The 20,301-nt window shown below is 38.7% G+C and overlaps 1 protein-coding gene across 1 annotated transcript in view; it reads left to right on the top strand.

Annotated features, from left to right (window-relative positions):
• LOC124595361 (exostosin-3) overlaps positions 1-20,301 on the top strand; it is a 150,950-nt gene that overhangs the window by 110,366 nt on the left and 20,283 nt on the right. Inside the window, exon 11 of the mRNA XM_047134079.1 lies at positions 8,589-8,716. Coding sequence (XP_046990035.1) covers positions 8,589-8,716 — 128 coding nt within the window. The remainder of the gene's footprint in view (positions 1-8,588; positions 8,717-20,301) is intronic.

Raw genomic sequence — 20,301 nt, 5'->3', positions numbered from 1 at the left:
ATTGGGTGGTCCACCTTGTTTCGGCAACAGTTTGGCAGTGGCCATTCATTCTAGTTGACAGCTGGTTGGTTTTCAAACCAATGTAAAACACTGTACAGTGACTGCAGCAGAGCTGGTATATAACATGGCTGCTTCCACAGGTGGCATGACCTCTGATGGGGTAGGATAAGCCTGTGACAGAACTGGTGTAGTTGGTGCTGGGTGGATGGGTTGGGCAAGCATTGCACCTGGGTCTTCCACAGGGGTATGATCCCTGTGGCAGGGGATTGGGTGTGGGAGGGCATGGGGATGGACTAGGATGTTGTAGAGGTTGGGTGGGCAGTGGAACACCACTTTGGGAGGGATTGTGAAAGTATCTTGGGTAGGATGTCTCTCATTTCAGGGCATGATTATAGATAATCAAAGTCTTGATGAAGGACATGGCTCAGTCATTCCAGTGCAGCATGGTATTGGGTGACAAGTGGGGCGCTTCTTTGTGGTTGGTTCGTAGGATGAGTTTGAGGATCAGGTGTGTGTGAGGATATGGCATGGGAGATCTGTATGTGAATCAGGTCTGGAGGGTATTGCCTGTCTGTGAAGACCTTTATGAGGCCTTTAGCATACTGGGCAAGGGACTTTTCATCACTGCAGATGCATCTACCATGGGTGGCCAGGCTGTACAGGCTCCCCACCACTACCAGCTTTTCTGAGCTGTACAGATGGGAGCTATTATTACACTACATCCTTTGCCTCCCTGACCTTCCTGGCCTAAACCCAAGGTAACTCGCTGCCCCCTCCCCCCTCCCCCCAATAGTGTGTGTGTGTGTGTGTGTGTGTGTGTGTGTGTGTGTGTGTGCGTGCGTGCGTGCGTGCGTGCGTGCGCACATGTTTTTTCTACAAGCTTGAAAAAGGTAGTGCTTTCCAAATGCTAGCCAAGTTCTCCATCTTTTGCCATGTGTACCTGTCGATGACGCAATGCTTCTGCCTCTCAGTGAGTTGTCTCCTTTATTTGTAAATCTCAACCAGAACTTTTCATACAGTGAAACACAGCACTCCCTTCCTCACCCAGATGCTTTACAAGGAAATTCATGTATGTACCCATGCATACATGCTTACCATCTGAACAGTCATGTCAATCTTAGTGTAATAGTCTTTTCTTCAGTAGGAAACTCAGCCAAATATCTGAGAAATGCCAAATCTTCAGTGCGCATGTATACCAGGTGTCTCTGCTGAGAATTGTCAGGTGCATTTTCTATGGTGTTTGGCAGATATTTGCAGTTTTGTTTCCTGCAGTGTGTAGCTGGAATCACCCCAAACACATACTGTTTATCATGTCTTTCATGTGATGCCCATTGTCAATGGAAAGCATCAGTTTGTTTCCCATTATAAAAGAAAAACTATTTTTGAAGCAGATTTTTCCATGCCCATTCGACAGATAAGCCCCAAATTAGTCTATTGTGATATTTGTTTTATCAATATGTACTAACAGGGGTAGTAAAATACTCAAGGAGCAACTTGCAAGCCACACGGTCAGCTACCGCCCTGCAGCAGCACTACTCAGTTGCTTCTTGTCTACTGGTTATTCTTCGTGTTTTACTGACACTGTTAATACGTATCAATAAACTGAGTATCATACTAGATCAATCTGGGGCTGCTCTGTTGATAGGGCACATAAAATTCCACTTTAAAAATTATTTTGTTTGTAACAAGATGTAAACCAATGCATTCTGTTGACAGTGGTCATCACATGAAATGTGATGAGCAGTGTTTGGGCTGACTCCCATTTACAAATTGCAAATATCTGCCAAAAACCCAGAGGAAATACATCTGGTGACTTTTAGGAGAGAGACTGTGTACATTCAGTTATCCCAAGGGTGACCAACACTCTCATATTTCCTGGGATCTCCCATATTAAAGCTCTTCTCTCTCTCTCTCTCTCTCTCTCTCTCTCTCTCTCTCTTTTTCTCTCTCTCTCTGTCTCTGTTTCTCATTTTTTTTAAATGCTCCCGGCCCACTAATTGACCACCTGTTTGTTCCATATGTTTTGTTAGTGATCACTACTGTAAATATTAATCATGGGAAGTACTGTCGATAGCCCAAATTCACTGACTGACAGATTTCTAAAAGTTTTCATATAATAATTGACAATATTGTCAACATCTAGTCTTTTTTGTTCGTACTTCTACAGAAAGAAGATGGTTTGGTTCAAGGGAATGCGAGGAGCCACAAAAGAGTGATATAAGATAGGGGAATGTTACTTAGTTCTCTGCCAGTACTGGCAATACACGGTTGCGCTCTCCTCATAACGATCAGCAGTTATGATATAAGCAACACACAGAAGTACCAAGGACCCATAAAAGCAGATTGTAGGCACATTCATGTTTAAACTCATTTGTTGTCATTTCTCAGTTGCCTCATGACACATTTCGCCAGCAAGAAAAGTATTATGCTGTTTTTTTTTTTTTTTTTTTTTTTTTTTTTTTTTTTTTTTTTTTTTTTTTTTTTTTTTAGTATCTCAGTTTTTACTCGTTTCAAGAAAATGCTATACAGTTGTGCAGTTTAAATTTATTGTGACTAAATCTCCCTTAAACCGCCCTTAAAATCATAATCAAATGTTAGTCATTTCCCTTAAAACCATGATGAAATGTTGGTCGTCTTAGTTATCCCATATCAAACAGTCTTGGGTGCCGATGGAAATTCCCCTTAAACTCTCCTCAACCCAGCTTGTATTTAGGTCCCAGCCCATTTTTTTGGTTGAAAATGTATTATCATGAACTATACTTCTCTTTATGTTTTTCTGTAAACTCCCTGTCTCCATTCAGATTAGATGACTTCTGACTTATGACATAGTCTTTAATCTGTTTGAAAGATAGAACAAAATCATTACAAGAACCACTTCCATAAGTAGTCCTAAAACTTAACGTCTGCAGATTTCAAGGTTGCAGCAGTCTGTTTGAAACAGCTTTAAAATTTCTGAAAAAGTTAAATATTCCAAGAAATATTTAATGAAATTAAGTCAGACTTAATTATATTTATTTCCACATGTTAAGTGATATCCCACACCCAGCCTAGGCAAAAGTCCAGCATTCAAGGCTCATTAACAACTTCACAGCACATAGCAAGCTATACTTCCTTCTCCACCATAAGAAGACTAACTAGATGACTACGCAAGTTGGTGACCCCTTCTAACCTGTGGCTAAATAAGCCACTCATTTCTGAACATGTGGGACACCAAAACAATAGTAACTGCAACATACAGTGAAACCCCACTTTAACACTTTTCAAGGGATGTCAAAAAATGGTGTAACATGTAGGAAAATGTAAAATGTGGTAAATAACATTTTAAGCTGTAAAATTTATGCACTTTACGTGTGATATATGACTTACCAAACAGGAGAGCGGTGGTAGATAGGCACAATAAAAAAAACACACAAACACACACACAAAATTTCAAGCTTTCGCAACCAATGGTTGCTTTGTCAGGAAAGAGGGAAGGAGAGGGAAAGATGAAAGGATGTGGGTTTTAAGGGAGAGGGTAAGGAGTCATTCCAATCCTGGGAGCGGAAAGACTTACCTTAGGGGGAAAAAAAGGACAGGTATACACTCGCGCGTCCACACACACACACACACACACACACACACACACACACACACACACACACACACACACACACACACGGGATATGTGTGTGTGAGTGTAAGTCACATCATCTTTGTTTTTAGATATATTTTTCCCATGTGGAATGTTTCCCTCTATTATATATATCTGGCATCAAAAGATTTATCAGGGACTTGTTTATTATCTAATAAACTGGAACTGATAACTGTCTGGGAAGTAGGAACATTTGACTCAATTTCATATGTCATAATCGATGTTTGAAAGCCTGCAGCTGTCATTTGTTATTTAAATACTGAAATACTGCATTACTTATGTATTTTTTCATGCTTAGCACAGCATATTTCGAGAATTTTTTCTGTTGTCAGGGGCAAATATGCAAATAAGTATTTTGTGTTGCATTTGGATGTGTTGATCTGCGTCTCTCCTGTAGATGTCTTTTTGAGGTGATCAGGTACTGTGCCGCCTCAGTTATATAGAAAACCACACACTCGCAAACTATCACTCACATTGTTTGTGTAACATCGCAAACAAAAATACATACATAAATACTGCACTTGACAATGAGAATAAATTCTTGAAACATGTTTTGCTCAGCATGAAAAACTTGTGTAACCAGCGCAATCATTTGAGAAACGCAAAAGTGAATGATGGTGTCAACTAGCGCTACATGTGGCCAAACGCTAAAATGCGCTAAATATGTTTCGACAAAGTTGACACAATTATAATAACGATCACAAAAATGTGTTGTGCAGTAGAGACAATTTGGAAACAGTTGCTGTGATTGGTCATAATATATTTAGTCGTACAAACCTAGTTACTTCCATCAACCATGATGCCAAGTAGAGCTTGGCAGCAGCAGAAGATATGGCATTAATTGTTGCAATTGTTACACGTTTACTGGTTCAAATCTGCTGTGTAAAGCCCTCTGGTGTAAAGAAACTTGACCACATACTATTTATAAACACTACTGGATGGCCAACATCATGCCAGCGTCATATTTTTCTCCATGAACACTTTTTTGTAATGCGTAAATCACAGGAAAATTATAAATATGTTGACACAAAATCGGGTGCAAAGTAACATTGTAGACATAGGTAATTTGATGGGAACAATAAAAAACGTCGTAAACAGCGGGAAAACATTAATTCTAGGAACGTAAAAGGGGGGTTATACTGTAGATGCTTGTGGTTATTGAAGTTGGGAAGCTATATCAGTTTTGTGATTCCTTATATATGGGTTTATGTCATTTATTGTGGACTGCAGAGTAATTTTTGTGTTTCCTAATTGTTGCTTGTTGTTTACCTCCTGGAGTTTAATTTTTGTAGAATGTTTGTTATATACGGACTGTTACTGTTCCACCCTTTGCATGTACCATATTTACTCGAATCTAAGCCGCACTTTTTTTCCAATTTTTGCTATCCAAAAAACCGCCTGTGGCTTAGAATCGAGTGAAAAGTAAGTGGAAGTTCTGAAAAATGTTGGTAGGTGCCACCACAACTAACTTCTGCTGTCGTATATACAGACATGCTTTGCAGGCACAAAGATAAATACTGGCGCCAAAACCTCTGCGTCAGTAAAAAAAATTTAAAAAGAGGTTAGAAGATCAGCTTTTTTCTCCGCCCCGAGTTTGGACTACTGCATTTTCATACATTATCCAACGAAGTAAATAGAAATTCCGTATTCTACATCTTCGAGTGTAGCAGCCTTACAAATATTCGTAGCAACAAAAATAAATTTCTTTACACAAAAATACCAACAATGCACAAGGCATTAGGATTGTTGCATGAGTTGATATGCTGGGCCTTATTAACATTTCACGTAGTGGCACATATTGCTTCGTGGAATTTTGTGAAGAACTTTCATTATAGTGCCAAATTCAAGAGGGGAGTTATTTCTTTTGCGGAAAAAAGTTCTAATTGTGCTGCAGATTTGCAATACGAGATTGATGAGAGCAACATCAGGCGACTGCAGAGAGACAAATTATTTGAATGATCAAGTAGCAGGAAAGTATTTAGTGGGCCAAAGTGTGGCCGATATCATGCACTAGAAGTGATTTTAAATGAATTTGTTAAGGAACAGCGTCAGAAATTCCTGGCTGTGAACGCCAAAATTTTAAAAATTAAGGCACATGAAATTGCTGGAGAGCAAGAAATCGAAAATTTTAAGGCTTGTTGCAGCAAGATTGATCTGTTTATGAAGCGCTGGGGTGTTTCACTTCGGAGGCAAACTTCAGTTGCACAGAAGCTGCCAAAAAATTATGAAGAAAAACTTGTGGAATTTCAGTGCTTCATAATTAGGCGGCATACAGAAAAGCAATACCTTCTTCGTCCGATAGTAAATGCTGACCAAACTCCCATATATTTTGACATGCCATCAAATTATACGGTTGAAGCCAAAGGAAAGAAAGACATAAGTGTTCTTACATCAGGGGGTGAAAAACAGCGGATGTCCGTCATGCTTGCTTGCGCAGCAGATGGACATAAATTACGCCCATTCATAGTTTTCAAGCGAAAGACTTTACCGAATTCAGAAGTGTTTCTAAAAACTGTAATTGTACGAGCAAACGAAACTGGGTGGTTTTCGGAGGACATGGTGCTGGAATGGATTGGGCGTGTGTGAAATTGTCGTCCTGGTGCAATGCTCGGTTTACGCAGTCTGTTGGTATTAGATGCATACACCGGCCATACAACACCTGCAGTAAAATGAAAATTAGAGGAAAGCAAAACAGACTTGGCAGTAATGCCAGGCAAGATGACTTCAATTCTGCAACCACTTGACGTCTGTTTGAATAAACAATTTAAGGGCGAGCTTAAATGCATGTACACAGCCACAGACTGGCTTTCGAAAAGTGGCAGTCAACTGACACCAACAGGACATGTAAAACGCACAAGTTTTTCGCAAGTGTGTCAATGGATTTATGATGCATGGAAGTGTGTTCCAAATCAGACTGTGCAACAAGCATTTAAAAAATGTTCGATATCCAATGCACTAGATGGTACGGAGGACGATGCTCTGTATGAAGAAATGAGCAACAAAGAATCGAGTGATAGTGATTCAGAATCATGACTGAGATTTTAAACATTTCGTACAAGATGTATTACAAACCTAATAAAATTTTGTTTTAAATTTCAGTGTTTGATTTCTAAGTTATTTTCATTCTTATTTTATAAGTGTTGCACAGGATAGAAAAGCATGGAGAGCAGCATCAAACATGAAGACAACAACAACACACTCTGCATTTGAACTCGTCACTAAAAATCTACTACGAAAATCTGACTGGCAGGACTGTTGGGGATGTATGTCAATATGGCCAACTCTACGTTCTGAATTTTTTCCTACCAGTGACAAGAGATGTTTGCTAATAGGAACTTTTGTGAATCGTGAATCACATGCAGTTTTCTCTTCGCCATAAGAATAATACGAATGTAAACATTATGCCATGTATTCTTTAGTGTTTGCTGCTGTCTTATTTAAATCCTGTCTGCCTAATAAACTACGAAACTAGAGTGAGACAACAGCAAATGCAGAAGAATATACATACCATGTCATGTTTATATTCGTATTATTCTTATGCTGAATAGTGATAGTCAGAAATGAAGCACAATAACTGACTAGATTTTTAAATCTAAGATGACTAATTTCTGTGCGGAATGTAATGTACTAAAGAGGCGTCTGCAAAGATTTTCAAACAGAGAAAAATTTTCGCTAAACTCTTGTTCAGAACATCTTCTATCATATGCAGTCTATTATTTGGCTCTTGTTGATCATTATCAAAGAAAACAGCAGTGTAAGTAACAACAAATAGCAGTCTCTTGCCATTGTTTCGCTAATGAGACAATTCCTCTCTTTTTTTTTAAATTTTTTTTTTATTGTAGGCTGCGATAGTGCACACAAAAGCAAGCCATGCCGCAAGCGGCGACAGGTCATAAACACTCATTATCAGAATGCGACAAACAATGCATGACACAGTACAATAATGTATTTTCAGCTTAGAGTGATGTAAACACCTATAACAAAGAGAACAGCACTTATCAGATCAAATCAAAATAAGCAATCAATTCAAACCAGACAAAGCACGTGGAAAAGGAAGGGTACCCATATAAATACAGACGGAGTGCCTGACGCATAGCAATGGCTACCTCATAAAGCTTAACTGTTAAGCTTACGACTCAAACCACACTACTGTAGCTGTACCTTCATCCATTTGACCTAAATTGTATCTCATGTTACAATGGACCAACTTTGTTTTGATTTGGAGGTGCGGTCTAATACTTCCCTCTCCCCTTGAATTTCGAGTCTCAAATTTCAGGTGTGGCTTAAATTCGGGAAATTTTTTTTTCCTTGATTTCGAGTCTCATGTTTCAGGTGCGGCTAAGATTCGAGTGCAGCTTAGATTCAAGTAAATACGGTAAATTAGAGAAAATTTGCAGTACCTTAGCAATTTACCCACAGATGTCTGACATTCATTGAAACATTCAGGGTTTCAACATTGCTCCCCAGCTGGAAACCCAATAGCTTTTCATAAATTTGTTCCTACATTTGGCACAACAACTCATAATTTAGTTTTTGGAGTTGTTTGTTCACCGGCACTTTTTCATGATTATATTACTTCTCCCTCTATCTTTTCTCCCAGTCGTTTTGTCATTATATACTACTCTCCACAGTTTCATTTTTAATTCAGTTTTAGTTTGGAATAGCAGGTTTTAGGTTGACAGGTGTTTTGCAGTTAATTATATCTTAATTATCAAGTGAGGTGGCAGAGTAGTATGATGTAAGATACATGTTTGAGATGATAGTGATTCAAATCTCTGCTTGCCTACCCAGATTTAGTTTTCCATAGTTTCCTAAATCACTCAAGGCAAATGACAAGGTGGTTCCTTTGTAAAGGACATAGTGAATTTCCTTCCTTTGATATCATACTTAGATTAAAAGAACATGTAGTTCTGATATTTGTCATCTGCATTATAACATAATTCTGCACTTTTCATAGGTAGTGAAAGCAAGCCGCAACAGTTTGAACAACCGCTTTCTTCCATATGATGCAATTGAAACAGAGGCAGTGCTCTCTGTTGATGATGATGCACATTTACGTCATGATGAAATTATGTTTGGCTTTAGGTGAGTGCATTTTGTATCACTGTGAATATATTTTGTCGCAAAATATCAGTACAGCATGCACATACGGTCTGAGTGAAATGATTCTTTTGTGACTTAAAATTTGTATTATTCGTGTGTATGATATTTGGTTATAGAGTAGATGCATTTCACAAATTCTATGATAACCTTTCATGTTTTAAATATTTGTTCCATACTTCTGCTTTATTGTATTGGATGTAGGTTTGTAGAGCATTTTACCTGCCATCCTACAGGATGAAAAGTAATGTCAGATTTCCCAAATTGTAATTAAAAATAGTGCGAAGATAGTGTATGTTACTCAGAATAGGTGCTTCAGTCTGCTGTGAAATGTCACCCCATACTTAGGGACAGGAAAATTTCATGTAAATGATAACATGACAAATATCACAAAATCAGCAGATTTTATGACATAACATGAAATTAACATTTTTACAAAACTAGTGAAATTTGGTATTTTTTCTGTTACCACATAAAAATCTTATAAATCTGAAGTCGTTGATATTGGTAGCTGATAGTTATTTAATGTGGAAATTGGATCATGATTTTTATTCTTACGGCTGAGATACACAAATAACCTTAAAATAACTGTCTGGTTATTGTTTAAAAGCTGATGTCTAGATGAGGCATCAACCAGTAATGGCTTTATCTGCCGAAGTGAAATTTCTTGGCTGCTTTTTACAAGACATCATAGGAAAAAGTCATGTTTTGGAGAGATCTTCAGTGCAGTACATTTAATTAAACTGCATACAGATTGCATACTGTAACTTGTCTCCTACTGTAACTTGTCTCCTACTGTAACTTGGCCCCTCTCTGGTGAAAGTCAGCTTACTTCGTGCCACATCAGAATGTTTATACTCATTACCAGACTCAGCTACGTAAAAGTATTGTGTGCCATAACAATAAGGGGCCATTCTAGCGTTTCATGTGCAGTGTTGTGTGTAGTGATTGTTAACATTATTTCCAAATATGAACAAAGAAGCTGTACTTTCCTTCTACTGACTTGCCATTAATCTTCAAGTCACTTCTGCAATGCATTAATTCATCATATGTTTGTTTCTTTTATAAGCTTTATGCTTGTTGCTCTGGAAGAAGGAGGCAGAGCTCATTTCGACAGCCACTGTGCTACAGACCAATTGCAAGCTTTCACATATTGTATCCTCTGGTCAGGGACCATGTTCAAGTGTGCAATCTATATTTTTGTAATACACAAATGTAAATATGAAAATCAGCAAATCAGCCCTTTAATATTTTCAAACAAGTAAATCGACATGGTACTTATAGGGTACTTATTATAAACTTTTGCTGCTTGAGAGGTCCCCACGAAAAATGAGTGATCGTAAGACAATTAATTGTATGGAAACATCATTGAAAGAAATACATTTTCATTTTCACATGAGAGGGTAACATTTGTTTATTGCATACCACGTTTACATTCCGGGTTACAAACTTCACATGGCAAAAGGTGGTGAGTAGTGTGAAGTTTGTACAGAGTACATTTCACAATTCTTTGCAGCACTTTCTGAACGGTGGGCCACAGAACGTTCAAATGCTCATGCACATTACGTCCAGCACTCTCAGCCATGGTAACAGTAACTTCTTCAGCAATTTGTGGTGCAATTGCCATTGGTCTCGCCCAGGAGAAATTCCCAAATAGCCAGGCAATTCAAACTACCGAATCAAGTTCTTCAATGCTGATGCTGAAAGAGGACCTTGCCATACTCCTTTAAGGCATCAATACTCACGAAGTGCAGCAGCACTATTACTGTTGTTTAGATGAAACAGCTTTATGAGTAAACTAGATAAAAAGTCAGTAGAGTCATATCTCAATGAGGGACTTGAAACTTTCAACTCAGGGCAGGAGCATATAGAGGAACTGTGGCTCAAGTTTAAAAGAACACTTGACCACACACTCGATAGATATGTACCTAATAGACAAACCATAATGATGGGGAACTTCCGTGGTATACAGTCAGTCTAAAGGAACTTCTAAAGAAACAGAGATTGCTACGTAATAGGTATCAAACAAAGCCTAGGGCTATAGATAGAGATGCTCATGAAATGCATTTGGCTATCAAGAGAGCAATGCCTTCAATGACTACCGTAACAGAATATTGCCAAATGATCTTTCAGAGAACCTGAAGAAATTCTGATCATATGTAAAGGGTGTTAATGGCACCAAGTTAGTGTCCAGTCCAAAGCAAATGAGACAATAACTGAAATTCAGTGCAGCAAAGCAAAAGCTGAAATACCTAACTCCATTTCCAAATGTTCCTTTACAAAGGAAAACCCAAGAGAATTGCCCCGATTTAATCCTTGAACCATTGAAAAGATGAACGAAATAAGTATTAGTGTTAAGGTCTTGAGAAACAGCTGAAATCATTAAAATTGAACAAAGTTCCAGGGCTCAATGGAATCCTTGTCAGATTCTGTACCAGATTTGTAGCTGAGTTAGCCCCTCTCCTAATTATAACCTATCATAGATCCCTCGAACAAAAAACTGTGCCCACTTCTTGGGAAAAAAACTAGATCACTCTCGTCTACAAGAAGGGTAGTGGACGTGGTTCACAAAACTACAGTCCAATATCCTTGACATCGATTTGTTGTAGAATCTTAGAACATATTCTGAGCTCAAATATAATGAGGTGTCTTGAACAGGATGACCACCTCCATCCCAACCATCATGGATTCCAAAAATGTTGATTATGTGAGACCCATCATACTTTTCTCACATGACATACAGAAGGCTTTGGATCAAGGCAGTCAGGTAGTGCAGTACTTCTTGATTTCCGAAAAGCATTTGACTCAGTACCACACCTATGGTTTTTGTTGAAAGTACAATCATATGGGGTGTCAAGTGAAATTTGTGACTGGATTGAGGACTTTTTGGTAGGGAGACTCAACATGTTATTTCAGATGGATAGCCATCATCAGATGTAGAAGTAACTTCAGGTGTGCCCAGGTAAGTGTGTCAGGGTCCTTGCTGTTCTTGTTGTATATTAATGACCTTGCAGACAATGATAATAGTAATCTCAGAGTTTTTGCACATGATGCAGTTATCTATAATGAAGTACTTTCTGAAAGAAGCTGCATAAATTTTCAGTCAGATCTTGTTAATATTTCAGAGTGGTACTAAGACTGGAAACTTGCGTTGTAAATTTGTGCACTTCACAAAAGCGAAAAAGCATGGTATCCTATGACTATAATATCAGTGAGTCACTGTTGGAATCGGCCAACCCATACAAATACTTGGGTGTAACACTTTGTAGGGATATGAAATGGAATGATCACATAGGCTCAGCCATGGGTAAAGCAGGTGGTAGACTTCAGTTTATTGGTAAAAAACTGGGGAAGTGCAATCAGTCTACAAAGGAGATTGCTCACAAATTACTTGTGTGACCAGTTCTAGAATATTGCTGAAGTGTGGGGAGTCCTTTACCAAATAGGACTAACAGCATAATTGAATGTATATAGAGAAGGGCAGCATGGATAGTCACAGGTTTGCTTAATCCATTGGAGAGTGTCACAGAGATACTACAGGATCTGAACTGGAACACTCTTGAACGTCGACATAGAATATTCCAAGAAAGTCTATCAACAAAGTTTCAAGGACTGGTTTAAATGTCTGTAGGAATATACTACAACCCCCTCCATATCGCTCACATAGGCATCATGAGGTAAGATTAGAGTAATTACTGCATGCACAGAGGCATTCAATCAGTCATTCTTTCTGTGCTCCATACATGAATGGAACAGGAAGAAACTCTAATAACAGTACCCTCTGCCATGCACATCATGGTAATTTGCAGAGTATAGAAGTAGATGTTGATGTAAAGCTGTGTGTATTGACAGACTGCAACTGTAATGCACACTGATGCTTGTGTTTTAGCCCTGTGTCACCATACCAGTATTGGTGCCTAATGGCAGGTCATGATACAATGATAATAAGTATCAAGCAGACGTTTTTTGTAGGTACCAGCGCAACATTAAGCAGCATGATTGTGTTTCTTGTAACCTTGTTCATCTTTTTTAAATAACACCCTGTATTTTTTATTTGGTAATCCAATTCCTCTCTTCAAGATATGTTCAAAATTTTATTACAATGTACCATTTACATAAGTGTGATGTTATTAAAAATTAACACAAAATTGATTTTGACTCTTCTGTATAACAACACAGTAATGGTACCCAGGGCAATGTAACTCACCTGTTGCTCTAGTTGACAGTAAATAAATGGAAACACAAGGAAAAGGCAGTCAGTTTTCATCAGTGAAGCTTTGTGTGGGTACAATTTACATCAATGATGATAGGGTAGAAATGCTACTCATTATAAGAAGTGTAAGTTACCAGATTAGTAATTGCAATAATGTTCTTTTATTCACAATACAGTTAATTGTTGTGTAGCTAACTAGTATTTCTAGCTTCTCTTCATTTGTGTATGTAGTATTTGCACAAAACTTCAACTGAAGACTACTGATTGAATGACAGGGAGTGCGTATCTTCATAACAACCAAGTTACAAGAACAGGTTGGTCTGGCCTCAGCAGCCGATACTGTGGTCATGTGTGAGAGGGAGCTGCATTTGTGTGTGTGTGTGTGTGTGTGTGTGTGTGTGTGTGTGTGTGTGTGTTTCTGATGAAGGCATGTTTGGCCGAAAGCTTCTTGCTGACAGTCTTTTTGTTGTGACGATCTGCAATTAAATGTCTCTGCTGTATGGTGAGTAGCAGCTATCCTTTTCTTAATGTTATCATTATTCCATTCTGGATTTTCCATTGTTTAAAGTTACAAGAAACACAGTCATGTTGATTAATGTCTCACTGCTAGCTAAACAACATTTGATTGATACTTTTTTAAATTCTGCTTCTGTAGGAAAAGTTACTTGGGAGTGGTCAAAATAAATAGGACAGCTCATATTATAGTACTGACAGTATATTGAAGGTATGGGAATGCTATCTTTTGAAAAACTTTGAATATTGTTTGGATGCAGAGTTATTTCTTCTGTAATTGGTTAGTTTTAAGAGGTCTGAAGTAAATTTTCTTTTCTAAGTAAAGGAAAATAAATGAGATGTTTTATGTCAGTTTTATAATATAATTAATAGTTGCATGTTCATTTCAATATAAGACATAAAAATTCTTCACCTGGTATCTCCATTTCATTTGTGGTCTTCCAGGCGGTCTCCTTAATATTCTGTGCATTCTAGGGCTCTTCTTGGAAGTCTTCATTGTCCCAGTCTTTTAGTGTGGCCAAATCATTTAAGCCTATGTCTCTCCATAGTTTCTTGCTTCTTATCCTGTCCCTTCTACTCATATCTAGGATCCGTCGTAGAAAGCATCTCTATATTGTTGTATTCTGCTTACAAGGGAACCTCCACATCGCACCCCCCTCAGATTTAGTTATAAGTTGGCACAGTGGATAGGCCTTGAAAAACTGAACACAGGTCAATCAAGAAAACAGGAAGAAGTTGTGTGGAACTATGAAAAAAATTAGCAAAATATACAAACTGATTAGTCCATGTGCAAGATAGGCATTATCAAGGATAGTATGAGCTCAGGAGTGCTGTGGTCCCGTGGTTAGCGTGGGCAGCTGCAGAACGAGAAGTCCTTGGTTCAAGTCTTCCCTCGAATGAAAAGTTTACTTTTTTTATTTTCGCAAAGTTATGATCTGTCCGTTCACTGATGTCTCTGTTCACTGTAATAAGTTTAGTGTCAGTGTTTTGCGACCGCACCGAAAAACCATCCGATTAGTAGACGAAAGGACGTGCCTCTCCATTGGGAACCGAAAACATTTGATCGCAAAGTCATAGGTCAACCGATTCCTCCACAGGAAAACACGTGTGATATATTCTATACGACACTGGTGACGGCATGTGCATCACATGACAGGAATATGTTGTCGACCCACTTATCTTGTACACTTGGCGAATGGATAAAAAGATTCTTCTACCTTGCCCGATTTAGATTTTCTTGTGGATGTGATAATCACTCCCAAAACAGTGATGAAAACATAAGAGTTTGTCACATAAACTGCAACAAATGAATGCAACAGTTTCACAGTCACACAGTTTTCCCTGTGCTCTGTCAAAACATATGTTTTTAACGTTTTCAAATTTTTCTGTGTGTAGACCGTAAATTCCTGCATATGTCCAAGCAAATCTGAACGTGTTCTGGAATGTTGGAGAGCGAAGTTGATTATGTATGAGTGCCTGAACTTTCATAATTGACACACGATCACGTAAACAATAATGCTCTGTGTATCTGTGCAGCTTCGCAAAATCATAGAATCTTTTCACAAAGTATTCCACTTACCGAAAACCAAACACATCTAACGGTTGCACAAGAGGTGTACAACCTGGAGGAATGGTAATAACGTCTACTCCCACACTAAAATTGTACAATGCCTCATCCTTCTGTCCTGTATAGCTGTCAAGGAGTAAGGCAAAATCTTTGTCTGCATAAGGAGCAATCACATGTTCATTAAAGTCTTTCACTAGTCTTTTCTCCATTTTTTTCTGACGCACTGCAATTCACAATGACATTTGGCGTTTGCGCAAGTACCCTATTCACCTGTTGCTGAACTTGCGGTCCAAATACACCATTTTTTCCCTGCAAACATAAATAAAATGTAGGTAAAAGAAATCTTTCTTACAAGGGAACCTCCCCATTGCACCCCCCTCAGATTTAGTTAGAAGTTGCCACAGTGGATAGACCCTGAAAAACTGAACACAGATCAATCGAGAAAACAGGAAGAAGTTGTGTGGAACTATGAAAAAATAAGCAAAATATACAAACTGATTAGTCCATGTGTAAGCTATGCTTCATCAAGGAGAGAAAGTCTTTGAAACACCGTGGTCCCGTGGTTAGCGTGAGCAGCTATGGAATGAGAGGTCCTTGGTTCAAGTCTTCCTTCAAGAGAAAATTTTAATTTTTTATTTTCAGACAATTATCAAAGTTCAGGCACTCACACACAAATCAACTTCGCTCTCCAAAATTCCAGGACATGTTCAGATTTGTTTGAACATATGCAGGATTTGACGGTCTACACACGGAAAAATTTGAAAAAGTTAAAAACATATGTTTTGACAGAGCACAGGGAAAAGTGCGCGACTGTGAGACCTTTGGATTCATTTGTTGCACTTTTGGATTCATTTGTTGCAGTTTATGTGACAAACTCTGATGTTTTCATCACTTTTTTGGGAGTAATTATCACCTCCACAAGAAAACCTAAATCGGGCAACGTAGATGAGTGTTTTTACCCATTCGCCAAGTGTACAAGTTAGGTGGGTCGACAACATATTGCTGTCATGTGATGCACATGCCGTCACCAGTGTCGTATAGAATATATCAGACGTGTTTTCCTGTGGAGGAATCGGTTGACCTATGACCTTGCGATCAAATGTTTTCGGTTCCCAATGGAGAGGCACGTCCTTTCGTCTACTAATCGCACGGTTTTGTGGTGCGGTCGCAAAACACATACACTAAACTTATTACAGTGAACAGAGACGTCAATGAACGAACGGACAGATCATAACTTTGCGAATATAAAGAAAAATTTTTCGTTCGAGGGGAGACTTGAACCAAGGACCTCTCGTTCCGCAGCTGCTCACGCTAACCACGGGACCACGGTGCTCCTGAATTGTATCCCTCCTTGATGGAGCATACGTTGCACATGGACTAATCAGTTTGTATATTTTGCTTATTTTTTTATAGTTCCACACAACTTCTTCCTGTTTTCTCGATTGATCTGTGTTCAGTTTTTCAAGGCCTATCCACTGTGCCAACTTATAACTAAATCTGAGGGGGGTGCGATGGGAAGGTTCCCTTGTTAGTTCAGAGCATATTGTATGGTAAAATTATGTGAAGTGGCATGCAGCTGGTCTACAGTACATTCCGTGTCGCCTTCTCCAACTAACGATAACGTGTGGGTCGATTTCATTTCATAGTTAAAACCGGACTGATCTGTGTTGATAATATATGCGTCTTCATACAGTTGGAATCTGACGTTAGTTTCTGTAAGAAACGTCTTGGAACACTCTAAAAGTTCTTCCAGTTTATTCGCATAGTTCTTGCTTACATATTTCGTAATCTTCCTGCTCGTAATTTTGTATTTTCTTTTGAACGTGACAAGCCAATGAGATGAAGCCTTGAAGTCCAGGCCGATTTGCTTAGCATAATGCAATCCCCAAATCTGTAGGTCTGTATCATGCACTGCACTTAATAAATTGTCGGTATACAAGGTTTTCTAGTTCTCTGAAATTCTGTCTTCGGGTTCCACCTCGTTCCATGACTTCTTTGCAATATTTAATTGTGCTTTTTTCCTCCATCCCTTTAAATTTCTTAAATTTATTTGTTACTTCACTCCATAATCTATATTTGCGTCTTTTAATTGGTTTGGACAGTAACCTGTATTGGAGCATTTCCTTCATGTAACCCAAAGAAATACCATCAGATTGAAGTCGCAGTATTTCCTCTTCGTGTTCTTCGTATGGATTGTCAACAATCTCATCATCTGGTGCATACAGCGCCGCAGCAATCAGCAAGGTCATCACCACATGTACTGTTTATCAACAAATGTAGGAAATAATCATACAAATGTTCGACAATCGTTTGATCCCTTAAGGAACTTTCCGATTCCTTACAGTTTGGAAAATATTCATTGACCTTGTTATTGAAGTAGCGAGCAATATTTGCTGGATTCATATTGCGCACAGAATACATCTCACATATTTAATGCACTCTCGTCCAAAGTAGCGAACAGTCAACTGTCAGCCGGGGAGCCTCGTTAGCAGGAATACTCTCTCTTCCGTGCGCTGTAGTCGACTGACGTTGTGTGTTTTGATGTTTGTTTAGGTGTAGCGTCCCTATACTATGGCGCAGTTACCTCGCATCGGACGGATAGATAATAATTGTCTGAAAATAAAAAATTAAACTTTTCACTCAAGGGAAGACTTGAACCAAGGACCTCTCATTCCGCAGCTGCTCACGCTAACCACGGGACCACGGTGCTCCTGAGCTCACACTATCCTTGATGTTGCCTATCTTGCACATGGACTACTCAGTTTGTATATTTTGCTTATTTTTTTCATAGTTCCACACAACTTCTTCGTGGCTTCTCGATTGATCTGTGTTCAGTTTTTCAAGGCCTATCCACTGTGCCAACTTATAACTAAATCTGAGGGAGATGCAATGGGGAGGTTCCCTTGTTAGATCTTTCTTTGTCCAAGTTCAACATTCTGATCCATAGATCAGAATTAGTAAATAATGACTTTTATATCAGGCTCTTTTTCAGATGTTTTCCAATTTCTAATTATGTCCAGTACACAATAACAAAATTATGAACAATTTTCTATCCCCTGCAAAATTTCATCCTTGCTGTTCCCCTTCTTGTTTAACTTACTTCCTAGATATTTGAGGTAAAAAGTAAAGAGCATAATTCAAAAATAAGCCATCAGAAAATAACATTGCAAGCGGGAAAAAACCCAAATTGTGTAAACATTACATTGAAGAAATTAAGCAAAAAATGAAACATTTTTTTCTGTCTCTGCCCATAGTTGTAAGTTTCAGTACGTATTTTTACAGATGGAGGAGTGAATGTGCGTTCAATGGGAAGGAAGATTAGTTTTTAATGTCGCATTGATCAGGGTCAGAGCACAAGCTGTGATGAGACCAGGATGGGCAGGGGGAAGGATAACTTACTCAGTTCTTTGAGTTTGGGAAGAAACACTTTATAGTAACCAGCATCTGACAAGACCATGAATGATTTGAAAACCAACAGAAACTGGCTGATTTGCTGCAGTCCTCATCAGCGAGTCACCGAGAGTAAACAGGTGGACACAATGAGAGGGAAAGACAATGGAGTTGACACAACGAAATAACAAGTCCAGTGAGTTAACCAAGATCAGAACCTAAGACACAGTGAATCCAATACCAAGACAATGATGTATGGTGAGATCAATATAAGAGTGTAGTGAAATCATGACTGACTGTGAAATCGCTGTGCCGCTGGTTAAAAGGTCAGCTGCATGCGCTGATAGGTTGATAAGGTGTGTCCCTATGGCACCGCTTGTTGGAAGGAAAGCAACAGTTTTGGTCTGATCAAAAACAGCAGTGGCCCAAATTATTATTCTAACCACAATTAAAATTCCACTACCTCTCATTTAACCATCATTTGAACAAAATAATTTCTAATCATGGCCTGCTGCCTAGTTACGCAACCACACAATATTAAATAAAGTGTACTCAAAACTAGTAAAGATGTACTCTTATAATAAAAGGCAGCTTTACTGACACACAAGGAAGTATATGTGATCAGTTTGCCAAGGCAAGACTTTAAGCAGTTCTGAAAATATTTAATAAATGGAACTTAAAATTTATGGCCTGATGGAAATTTTAATACAGCGAACAAATCAAGTGACGTAATAGTCTAATTAATGTGCTACAAACATCATTATTATTACTATTATTGAAAGGTGTACAACCTTGCTTCCACCATTTTTTCCCCAACATTTGAGGCTTTAATGAAGCAAACTGGTTCCACATATGTAATTCAAAGTATTTTCCATCGCTGACCACTACTTTCTACCATCTTTCGGGCAATGTACAAATCCCACGTCGAAAAAATTGTTCATCTTTTGAAGCGATCCATGAATTGATCCAATTTGTGACTTCTTCATTAGAGCGGAAGTGTTGGTCAGCCAGGCCATGCATCATTGATCGGAACAGGTGATAGTCAGAGGGAGCAATGTCTGGAGAATATGGCGTGTGGGGTAGGACTTCCAATTTTAACGTTTCCAAGTACGTTTTGACCTCTTTTGCAATGTGGGGTCAAGCTTTGCAAAATCACTTTATTGTGCCTCTCGCTGTATTATGGCCATTTGTCTTTTAATGCTCTGCTGAAACGCATTAATTGCATTCAATAATGAGCACCTGTGATTTTTTCACTTGGTTTTAACACCTCATTGTATACAATGCTGAGCTGGTCCCACCAAATGCAGAGCATTATCTTGGAGCCGTGTATATTCGGATTGGCCATCAACGTGGAAGCAAGGTCGGTATATCCCCATGATTTTTTGCATTTAGGGTCATCGTAATGAACCCTTTTTCATCCCTGGCCACAGTGCGATTCGGAAATCCCTTCCATTTTTGTCTATGAAGCAACTGTTCTCAAACACACAAACGCCATTCAATGTCTCTTGGTTTCAACTCACACGGGACCCAAGTGCCTTCTTTCTGAATCATGCCCATAGCCTTGAGACATTTTGAAATGGCTTACTGTGTAACTCCCACTAATTGTGCCAATTCTTCTGGAGTTTGACGCGAGTCTTCACGCAGCAATGTCTCCAATTCTGCATCTTCGAAAACATTCTGTGTTCCACAACTATGCTGGTCTACGACGTTAAAATCACCGTTCTTGAAGCGTTGGAACCACTCACGGCATGTTCATTCACTAATAGCGTCCTTACCATACATACTTGAGAGCATTTGATGAGACTCAGCACTTTTTTCTTCATATTGAAACAAAACAGTAACACCTCCTGCAAATGGCGAGAATTAGGCTCGTAAACTCATATTTTC

Source organism: Schistocerca americana, chromosome 2, assembly GCF_021461395.2.
Source record: "Schistocerca americana isolate TAMUIC-IGC-003095 chromosome 2, iqSchAmer2.1, whole genome shotgun sequence".
Taxonomy (NCBI): domain Eukaryota; kingdom Metazoa; phylum Arthropoda; class Insecta; order Orthoptera; family Acrididae; genus Schistocerca; species Schistocerca americana.
Note: the sequence above shows the minus strand (reverse complement) of the source record. Positions and strands in the feature narration are given on the sequence as shown.